The sequence below is a fragment of the Muntiacus reevesi genome, chromosome 3, assembly GCF_963930625.1.
Source record: "Muntiacus reevesi chromosome 3, mMunRee1.1, whole genome shotgun sequence".
In the NCBI taxonomy this organism is placed as follows: domain Eukaryota; kingdom Metazoa; phylum Chordata; class Mammalia; order Artiodactyla; family Cervidae; genus Muntiacus; species Muntiacus reevesi.
In genome coordinates, this window is record NC_089251.1 from 27,757,382 (window position 1) to 27,769,423 (window position 12,042).

Consider the following 12,042-nt stretch of genomic DNA (forward strand, 5'->3'; position numbering starts at 1 on the left):
AGAATATGTCAGTATTGTAATGCCAGTGTGACAAATGAAGAGAATGGCTGAGGGAGACTATACTGACTTAACAAAGTTCACTTAGTGATTTGTCTCAGAGTGGGAATTTCAGCCAGTCTCCTACCCTCCCATTTTGTGAAGCAGCATCCTTGTAGATTATGTGCCTGTTTGTATGTAGTAGGTGTTTGTAGGGATGGTATGGCCTTCCCAGGTGGTACTAGTAAAGAACCCGCCTGCCAGTGCAGGAGACTGGGTTTGGATCCTTGGGTCTAGAAGATCCCCCAGAGGAGAGAAAGGCAACACACTCCAGTATTCTTGCCTGGAGAATCCCATGGACAGAGGATCCTGGGAGGGTACAGTCCATAGTGTCACAAAGAGTCAGACACAACTGAAGCGACTTAGCACTCATGTACTGTCCTTCAAACACCCAGGATCCAGGACAGGGTTTTAGACAGCTTTTGATCAGAAAACTGGGGAGGATGATCTAAAGAATTTGTTTGCCTTTATCTTCAGATATTGTGAGCGATTTTGTTCTATACAAGGAGACTATTTTTCATTATAAGTGGTGTTGCTCACAATAAGACTAAAAGGTTCATTAAACTAAAAAAATTAAAAGGAAACAGTAACATTTCATAGAAGCCATTATGGAGAGTACATTAAAGTTAATGAGTATTAGACTACTTTATTTGTAAGACTTCAAAATTTTAAATATTTTCAGGAAATATAAAGTAGTTCCTGTCCACTTTCTGATCAATCTCCTGGACTGTAGGTAGGATGGTTGGCCATTTTCTCTAGGTTTGGAGGGAGGTCCGAAGGTAGGTGAAATGAATGGACTGTTGCACGATGCCAGATGACTTTGTTGAGGTTCCGTGTCCCACATACTTACCCCCTATAAATCACCAGTTCTGGACCAATCCAGATTTAACTTGGAGGATTGAGGGCTTCATATCTCCTGTGGGTATTTTTCTCTTCCAGTAGAGTTCAGTGGAGAAGATAATGCTGAAGTTGAAAGAATGATTATTTAATACTGGGTTCTTAGGCAGTGTTATACCTGAATTTATAATCCACCTTCCTGCCTAGGAGTGAAGGCAGTCAGTCAGTCAGTTCAGTCGCTCACTCGTGTCTGACTCTTTGTAACCCCATGAACCACAGCACGCCAGGCCTCCCTGTCTATCACCAACTCCCGGAGTTTAATCAAACTCATGTCCATTGAGTCGGTGATGCCATCCAACCATCTCATCCTCTGTCGTCTCCTTCTCCTCCTGCCCTCCATCTTTCCCAATATCAGGGTCTTTTCGAATGAGTCAGCTCTTTGCATCAGGTGTTCAAAATATTGGAGTTTCAGCTTCAACATCAGCCCTTCCAATGAATATTCAGGACTGATTTCCTTTAGGATGGACTGGTTGGATCTCCTTGCAGCCCAAGGGCCTCTCAAGAATCTTCTCCAACACCACAGTTCAAAAGCATCAATTCTTTGGCCCTCAGCTTTCTTTATAGTCCAACTGTCACATCCATACATGACCACTGGAAAAATCATAACCTTGACTAGATGGATCTTTGTTGACGAAGTAATGTCTCTGCTTTTTGATATGCTATCTAGGTTGGTCATAACTTTCCTTCCAAGGAGTAAGCATCTTTTAATTTCATGGCTACAGTCACCATCTGCAGTGATTTGGGAGCCCAAAAAATAAAATCTGACACTGTTTCCACTGTTTCCCCATCTATTTCCCATGAAGTGATGGGACTGGCTGCCATGATCTTAGTTTTCTGAATGTTGAGCTTTAAGCCAACTTTTTCACTCTCCTCTTTTACTTTCATCAAGAGGCTCTTTAGTTCTTCTTCACTTTCTGCCATAAGGGTGGTGTCATCTGCATATCTGAGGTTATTGATGTTTCTCCCGACAATCTTGATTCTAGCTTGTGCTTCCTCCAGCCCAGCGTTTCTCATGATGTGCTCTGCCTATAAATTAAATAAGCAGGGTGACAATATACAGCCTTGATGTACTACTTTTCCTATTTGGAACCAGTCTGTTGTTCCATGTCCAGTTAACTGTTGCTTCCTGACCTGGATGCAGATTTCTCAAGAGACAGGTCAGGTGGTCTGGTATTTCCATCTCTTTCAGAATTTTCCACAGTTTACTGTGATCCACACAGTCAAAGGCTGTGGCATAGTCAATAAAGCAAAAACAGATGTTTTTCTGGAATTCTCTTGCTTTTTTGATGATCCAGCGGATGTTGGCAATTTGATCTCTGGTTCTTCTGCCTTTTTTAAAACCAGCTTGAACATCTGGAAGTTCACGGTTCATATATTACTGAAGCCTGGCTTGGAGAATTTTAAGCATTACTTTACTAGTGTGTGAGATGAGTGCAATTGTACGATAGTTTGAGCATTCTTTGGCATTGCCTTTCTTTGGGATTGGAATGAAAACTGACCTTTTCCAGTCCTGTGGCCACTGCTGAGTTTTCCAAATTTGCTGGCATTTTGAGTGCAGCACTTTCATAGCATCATGTTTCAGAATTTGAAATAGCTCAACTGGTATCCCATCACCTCCACTAGCTTTGTTCATAGTGATGCTTCCTAAGGCCCAAATGACTTCACATTCCAGGATGTCTGGCTCTAGGTGAGTGATCACACCATCGTAATTATCTGGTCATGAGATCTTTTTTGTACAGTTCTTCTGTGTATTCTTGCCACCTCTTCTTAATATCTTCTGCTTCTGTTAGGTCCCTACCATTTCTGTCCTTTACTGTGCCCATCTTTGCATGAAATATTCCCTTGGTATCTCTGATTTTCTTGAAGAGATCTCTAGTCTTGCCCATTCTATTGTTTTCCTCTGTTTCTTTGCACTGATCACTGAGGAAGGCTTTCTTATCTCTCCTTGCTATTCTTTGGAACTCTGCATTCAAATGGTATATCTTTACTTTTCTCCTTTGCTTTTTGCTTCCCTTCTTTTCACAGTTATTTGTAAGGCCTCCTTAGACAGCCATTTTGCTTTTTGCATTTCTTTTTTTGGGGGGATTGCCTTGATTCCTGTCTTCTGTACAATGTCACAAACCTCCATCCATAGTTCATCAGGCACTCTGTCTATCAGATCTAGTCCCTTAAATCTATTTCTCACTTCCACTGTACAGTCATAAGGGATTTGATTTAGGTTGTATACTTGATAAATAAAAACTTTTTGTGGTGTACAACCTGGTGTTTAATATATGTATACACTGTGAAATTAATTAATTTTTTTCTCACATCGGAATCCCAAGGAAGGAAATCTTGTCATTTGCAGTAATGTGGATGGACCTGAATATAACCAATGTATAATAATATGATGGAAGACCTTACATGAAATAAGCCAGACACAAAAAGTCATATACCTCATGATCTCACTCATATTATTTGAATCTAAAAAAGTCAAACTCAAAAAAAATAAAAAAAGGCAAAGTCATAAAAGCAGAGAGTAGAAGGTAGAATCCAGGGCCTGGTAGTGGGGTTGTAACTTAAAGAAATTCTTTCCTATAACAAGACTATCAAGATATGGATATATCTATTCTCCTTGAAGTTTTAAAAGTCTGCTTAAAGTTATGCTATTATCTTTTGTGTGTATATATATATTAATATATACTTACAAACATGTGTATATATATTAATATATATTTGTGTATATGTATATATATATATATATATATAGAGAGAGAGAGAGAGATGAGAGTGGGAAGAAGGAGGGAATGTGTGTGTGTGTGCATGTGTGTGTGTATGTATGTGGAGTGAAAGTGAAAGTCACTCAGTCGTGTCCGACTCTTTGTGACTCCATGGAGTATACAGTCCATGGAATTCTCCAGGACAGAATACTGAAGTGAATAGCCTTTCCCTTCTTCTGGGGATCTTCCTAACCCAGGGATCAAACCTAGGTCTCCCACATTGCAGGTGGATTCTTACCAGCTGAGTCACAAGGGAAGCCCAAGAATACCGGTGTGGGTAACCTATCTCTTCTCTAGCAGATCTTTCCGACCCAGGAAGAGAACCAAGGTCTCCTACATTGCAAACAGATTCTTTACCAACTGAGCTATCAGGGAAGCCCCAGGTGGAGAGAAGTGGCACTCTAATTTTTTTCCCATATAGATAAACAATTTTTCTAACACAACATTATTGGCGAGTCTGTCTATAGGATTTAATGCTACCTCTCTGCTCTATGTACATTTACATATACTTGTGAGTCTGTTTCCAAGTGTTTTATATTTTCCCTCAGTTTATTTGCTTATTCCCATACCATTATCACATTGTCTCATTTACTGTAGCTTCAGAGTCAGTCTTCACATCTGTCAGAACAAATTTCCCTATTTGGTCTTTTTACTCACAATTGTCATGACAATTTTTGGCCTTTTGTTCTTCAGTATAAATTTTAATATTTAGTTTGTCAAGTTCTATAAGATACTTTGTTGATATTATTTATAGATTAATTTGAAGAGAGTTGTGTATTGCTATGCTTATTACAGCTTTTTAATTGTAAATGGCAAAAGGATGGACATACAAATCTATAGAATACCTAGTCCAGACATATTCACACATATGTAAAAATTACACATTCTAGTCATTGTTGGTATAAAGGAGTACATTTTTCTTTTTATTTAGGTATGCTTTACATGCAATAAAATAAAACTATTTTAAGGGTGTAGTTTGTTGAGTTCTGAAAAATGTATATATGCCTGTAACACATATGTCGGTTGGAGTATGACTCACAACTCAGTGAGCTCCCTCACGTCTCTTTCTAAATAATTCCTTCCCATTCAAAGGCAGCCACTGTTCACCTGTCACCATAGAAGAGTGTAATGTACTTTTCTTATTTTAAGAAATAATTCAGTATGGTTTAAAAAAATCTGGTTTCCTTTCACCATTATAGCTTCCATGAGATTCATCTATGTTGTTGCAGATAGCCGTGAGTTTTTCCATTTAATTACTGAGAAGTACTTCATGATAAAAATATACCACAATTTACTCATTTTTCTGTTGATGGACGTTTGGATTGTTTCCAGTTTTTTTCTATTAAAAATTAAGTTACTAGGAATATTCTTGTATAAGTCTGTATGTGGATATATGTTTTCATTTCTCATGAGTTAGTACATGGAGTGAAATTTCTAGGTTGCAGGGTAGATGTTAATTGAACTTTTTAAGAAACTGCCAAACAGTTTTCCAAGATGGTTTTACTGTTTAAACTCTCACTAGTAATGCATGAGAGTTTCATTTGCTCCACATCCTCACCAATATTTATATTAATTTTCCTCATTCCAGTGAGTGTGTGGTAGTATCTAGTCATTTATATTTTTCTTATTGCTAGTCACATTGAGTACCTTTTCATGTGCTTATTCACCATTCATATTTCTTTTTTTGTTAAGTTTTTTTTTCCCCACTGTTTACCCATTTTTAATCTTTGGGTAGTTTGTCTTTTTGTTCTTAAATTATAGGATCTTTAAAAATATATTCTGGATATCATTTATTGCAGTGATTTGTGTTTTTTGATGGTGTCTTTCAAAGATCACATCTTAGTTTATGAAATCCATTTTATCACTTTTTTATGTCTGAGACTTTGGCATGCTATCTAGGGGATATTTTTTATAGACTTTATTTCTTTAAGAGCAGATTTAAGTTCACAGTGAAATTGAGAGAAAGGTACAAAGACTCCTCCTATATCCCTTGCCCCCACACGTGTATAAATTCCTCCATTATCAAGATCTCCTACCAGAGTGCTGCATGTGTTAAAATTGATGAACCTGCTGTGACACATCAAAATAACTCAAAGTCCATAGTTTACTATCAGATTACCCATAGTCGAATGTTAGGGTTCACCCTTGGTGTTGTACATTCTATGGGTGTAGGTGACATGTCCCCTATGGGCAATGGCATGTCCCTGTCATTCTACTTTGTGTGCATATTAATAGATGCTCTGTACCTACTGCTGTTAGGTACAGAGTAGTACCACTGTCTGTAAGGAATCACTGACTACCCCAACACTATGAATATCTTTTTGTTATGTTTTCTTCTGTGAGTTTTCTATTTCAAGTTATTTATTGTGTAGGTGTTGAGGGAAGAATCAAGGCTCATATTTTTCCCAACTGAAAATGCAATTTTTCCAGCATCATTTGATGAAATGATTGTCCTTTCAGATTGAATTACCGTGGTACCTTTAACAAAATGCAGTTGAGCATATTTGTATGACTCTATGTTTGGATTCTGTTTTCTATTTTGTAGATTTATATGTCCCTCTTTATGCCACTTCAACACTGTCTTGATCTTGTAATTTTGTGAGGTCTTAATGCATGGTTGTGTAGTTTTCCAACTTTGTTCTTCTTTTGAAAAATTATTCTGGTTATTCTTTGTTCTTTGCATTTTGATGTGAATTTAAGAATCAGCTTAATTTAAGAACTTAAGAATTTCTGTTCCCATTCAAAATATAAAACCAGCTTTGTCATATAATTTGTCTTGTATTTGATTATACTGAGAGCAAAAGTTCTGTGCTATCCCCAGAATGAAGGCATGATGGTTAAATTTTATATGTTGACTTTGCTAGGCTATGGTGCCCAGTTGTTTGGTGTAACAAGTTCAGATGTTGCTCTGCAGGTACTAGGTAGATTTGACCAATATCTACAGTCAGTTGACCTCAAGTAAAGAAGTTTGCCCTCATAATGTGGGTGAGCTCTATTCAATTAACTGAAGGCCTGAAAAACAAAACCCAAAATTTCCCAAAGAAATTCTGCCTCAAGACTGTAATGTAGAAATCCTATTTGAGTTTCTACCCTCCCTGTTTGTCAGATTTAAGACTTCATAACTGTAACTGATACAAAAGGGTAAAAAATTCTCATTTTTTAGTTATTTGCAGCTCAATAGATTTTCCCTTTGCTTTACTATTAAGTGTGGCGTAAATCTGAGAGTGTGTGGCTAAGTCGCTTCAGTCGTTTCTGACTCTGTGTGACTCTATGGACTGTAGCCTGTCAGGCTCCTCTGTCCAGGGGATTCTCCAGGCAGGAATACTGGAGTGGGTTGCCATTTCATTCTGAGAGAGGGGGAAATATAAGCTTTTATGAGGAGGAAAAATAAGAAAACATCATGGAAACTTCGCAGGAAGGACAGTTTTTCAGTATAGAACATTATGGTTAGAATGACTGAAAATAGAGTTTCTTGGCAATCTGTGTTTTACTAAGCATTTCCATATAACTAATCACACCTTCTTTTCATGCATCCTTGTCAACTCTGTGAGAGGCCCTGGTACTTGGAATTCATGGTTTAGAGAGACTGTGACACAAACAGAAGCATGAAATGAGTGCTATGACAATGCTAACTAAAGGTTAATTGTGGGGATACTTAAGACGCATGGATTATCCTTTATTTAATTAATCACATGAAGTGTGTTACTAGTGGTAGGAGACATTCAAGAGAGGGAGGAGCTGAGAAGATGGTGGGAAACCTCAGTTTTTCCCCTGACTCCTCAAAGGGTTAGGACTTGTGCATGCCACAGAGCTTTCTGAGGGATGAGCCATGTGTCAGGGGAGCCCTCTACTTCCTCACTTCTCAAGAATCTTCTTGACTGGAGAGTCTTACAGTTCAGTGTCCCAAGGGATTTATTCCCCTTGGAGAAATACCCATTGCTTATGTGTGGACATGTAAAACAGTCATGTCTACATACCATGTAAATATTTAACACAGCAAAGATTATCTGCCGCAACCAGAAATTCTACTGAGAAAAACTCATGATTAGGAGCTTGACTTATATATCTTCCCCTGACAGCCATTCCTCATGGGTGAATGCCTATGCTTTGGGGTCTGTGTCCCTGTTTTAGTGAGGTACCGTGTGCTCTGAGATCCATGCTGGTACATGAATCCTCCTTCATGAGAGAAAGTGAAAACTCAAGACAGTTGTGTTCCCAAATTTTTGGATCAGTTTCAATTTTGCTTGTCAATTTTGATGTAAAAATGATATAAAACCTGATATAATGCTGTATATTTGCCTGTATACTATCTTATACTACCCATTACCCTGATCCTCCTCCTACTTCATGGAAGTTCTGTGTCAGTTTTCATCATCGCTGAATTCTTTTGCAGTAACTACTTTCTGAGTAAATGAATGAAAGATTGAATATATATTTAGTAGTGTTTCTTAGCATTTATATTTTATTTTATTTATTTTTTTTATTTTGTGAGCGTGGAGCATTTATATTTTAATTCCATTTGACTCTTGTCTCATGTCCAGAAGCACTTTGTGGATACTGTTATTTCTTTGCCTGAAAGACTGTATCCTCCTTTATTTATTTATTTTTTTGACTGAGATTCAGTTTCATCTATGATCTGACATCATCCTGTATGTTAATTTTTATCTTTCATTATTCCCCAACCAAAAGCCACTTCTCACATATTTGACTCTTTTTCTTTTTTGATGCTAGAACTTTGCATGTCTGTGTCCCTACTTGTCCTTTCCTAAAACTCAATATGCAGAGCTTGAAGGCTGTGCCATAAAACTTGTCACTTGATCATATTCTCTATTTGTTGCAGATAAAAGTAGAAAGTGGAGAGATTATTGGATACTTCAGGAGAATGTTAAAATGGGAAATGTCACAAGTCTCTCAATTCTAGTGACCAGGACTTACCTCTCCAATAGGATTTTTAACCACACAGGGTACACATTTTTATGTGATAGATTTTCCTAGACTAGAGGTTGCTTGCTTTCAACTTGTATTTTAGAGACTTTCTCTTGTTTTTCTGTTTTGAGTGCTTTTTAGACAGGAGAGGAATAAAAGGATTGCAGGGTGGGTCTCACTTTGAAGCAAACAGAAATGCCAAAAACCCCAGCGTTGTTCCCTAGATTTTGGCGACATTTTCTCTATAAGCCTCATTTTTCTAGCAAGACTGAGCCAGCTAATTAGATCCTGGTCTAGCTTTTACCTCCTGTAAATCTGCAAGAACTCTGTAGTATTAACTATCATCACTGTTACTATGATCATCTGTACTTGAAAGTGTAGTTCCCATCATGACCGCACTCTGATGAGGAAGCCTATGCACTATGGGATCACAAATATTTGAATTGCTAGAGGACTTGTCTTCAACCAGGTGTCATATTTTAACAAAGCTGTCATCCAGTAACTCGAAACAAATGTCAATGTAGAATTAATTTGTTTTATAATTAATATTCAATCTTTGGTGTCAAATGAATATAATAATTTAATGATAATAGTAATTAGACTCTATTGTAATTAACTTTAAAATGAAGAATACACCCAGAGCTGTAGAAAGTAATTTTGGGAGTTGATTTTTATATTCTCTATAGTAGAAGACTACTGTAAAGATGTCAGGTTTGGCCAAAATATTCTGTAAATTTAATGCTAATTCATTCTAAATTGCAAATTTAAAAATATTGACAAATGGATTCATGCTTTCATCTGGAAGAGAAAAAATTATTGATGGTCAGGAAACTGGGAGGAAAGGCCTGGGGAAACTTGCCCTACCAGTTATCAAAGTATACTCTCAAGTAAATGTAATAGGAATAATGTGGTACTGGAAAAGAAATAGATAGATGAATGAAAGAGAAGAGAACATTCATAAGTAGAGTCTAGTTTATGTTAGAATTTTATATATGATGGAGTCAGCACTTCTAATCAATGGAGAAAATCTTGACAATTCAGTCAAAAATCTTACAGCAATTGATCTGTGTTAGCAAGAAATTTAAATCGGGTCTCTGTTCACATTTTGCACATAAGAAGATCCAGCAGAATTAAAGATTAAATACATATTTTTAATATAATATGTTATTAAGAGAAAATTTCCTTCAAGTCAGTGGAAAAGGTGCCATAGCAAGCTACTGAGGAAAAGAACACAAATTTGACTTCATGAAGTTTAGAATTTCCGTATGATATATTGTAACATTCATTCTTTCAATCAGCTAATACTTGCTCTGTAGCTACTATATGCAAGGTACAACTGGGAACACCATAGAGTTACTGTGGTATACAGTGAGTTAATATCTTAAATGTATAAAGAATTCTTACAAATCAATCGAAAGAAGATGAACAACTTGAGAAAAAAATGGAAAAAATACAAATAAAAGTCATTTATTATAGTATAAAAAGCCAATAGACAAATGAAAAAATGAAAAGCTTCCTAATCAGAGATGTACTTTAAAAAAAACAATGAGATATAATTTTTTATTTATCATATTAATAAAGATTTAAAGGCATGATAGTATCCACTATTGGTAAGGGTACAAGCAAGTAAATATCTTGACTTCTCTTGTGAAAATATAAATTACACAGCTTTTGGAGGGCAATTTGGCAGTGTGTAATAATGTTTAAAATGTGCATAACTTTATACCCAGCAAATCTATTTCTAGAAATGAATCCTAAAGAAATAACTGCCTAAGTGTGCTGAGACTTATGCAAAAGACTTTCCCTTGCAGCAATGCTTATAGTAACTAAAAGTGAAAATTACCTAAGCATCTATACACAGGGATTGGTTAATGAATTGTGTTATATCCATACAATGAAATTCTGTGAAACTGTCCCCAAAATAAGTTAATTATTTGTGTTGTTGTTTCAGTTCAGTTTAGTTGCTCAGTCATGTCTGACTCTTTGCGACCCCATGGACTTCAGGATGCCAGGCCTCCCTGTCCATCACCAACTCCTGGAGTTTACTCAAACTCATATCCATCAAGTCAGTGATGCCATCCAACCATCTCATCCTCTGTCATCCCCTTCTCCTCCTGCCCACAATCTTTCCCAGCATCAGGGTCTTTTCCAGTGAGTCAGTTCTTCGCATCAGGTGGCCAACATGTTGGAGTTTCAGCTTCAACATTGGTCCTTCCAATGAACTCTCAGGACTGATCTCCTTTAGGATGGACTGGTTGGATCTTTTTACTGTCCAAGGGACTGTCAAGAGTCTTCTCCAACACCACAGTTCAAAAGCATCAATTCTTCAGTGCTTAGCGTTCTTTATAGTTCAACTCTCACATCCATACATAACTACTGGAAAAACCATGGCCTTGACTAGATGGACCTAGTCACTAAGTAATGTCTGACTCTGTGGCTTCATGGACTGTAGCTTCATAGACTGCCAGGCTTCTTTGTCCATCAGATTTCCCAGGCAAGAATATTGGAGTGGGTTGCCATTCCCTTCTCTAGGGGATCATCCTGACCCAGGGATCAAACCCATATCTTCTGCATGGGCAGATGGGTTCATTACCACTGAACCACTGAGGAAGCCCCGATTATTTGTACAGCTACATGTAAATGAAAGTGAAAGTCACTCAGTCATGTCTCACTCTTTGCGACCCCATAGACTATACAGTCCATGGAATTCTCCAGGCCAGAATACTGGAGTGTGTACCCATTCCCTTCTCCAGGGGATCTTCGCAACCCAGGGATCAAACCCAGGTCTCCCGCATTGCAGGCAGATTCTTTACCAATTGAGCCACAAGGAAAACCCAACTACATGTAAACATGCCCATAATATATCGTTATATTAAGAAAGTCAGTTTTGGAGTATGTAGAGAATGTCTTCCTTTGTAAAGTATGTATGTATAGGTATTAGAAAAATATATAGATACATAATTATGCTTGAAGTAGCATAAAAGTGTTAATGATCATTGTATCTGAGGTATGGGATTTCTGGGGATTTGTATTCCCTTCTCTAAATATATCAGTATGTTTTGAATTTATTGAAATAAATTGCTTTCATTGGAAAAGGAGGGATATTCTCACTTGAACAAATTAAAACATGAGGCCATAAAAAATATTTTAAGGTTACAGCCCTATTCTGTATATACTGTGAGGATTTATGGAGTCTTAAACTCAAAAAGCAGCTTTTTGTCACTTTGAGAACTTTGTTTTGTTGGTTCTTAGCAGTCATTTTAGTGAACGTTTCTTTAGGGCCGGATATGGACAGTCACAATGATAACTAGTTTGTGATGCCTTACCCTAAAGAACATGATGTTCTATAATGTGATCAGTTTGATTTAGTAAGATGAGCTTTCAGCTGGAGGGCACTGGTCAGTTCCCCAGCAATAGCACCTAT

General features: G+C 37.2%; 1 protein-coding gene across 1 annotated transcript in view; it reads left to right on the forward strand.

Annotated features, from left to right (window-relative positions):
- TDRD15 (tudor domain containing 15) overlaps positions 1–12,042 on the forward strand; it is a 108,404-nt gene that overhangs the window by 72,530 nt on the left and 23,832 nt on the right. The window contains 1 exon segment of the mRNA XM_065928773.1: positions 6,557–6,606. Within this exon segment, the coding sequence (XP_065784845.1) occupies positions 6,557–6,606 (50 nt within the window).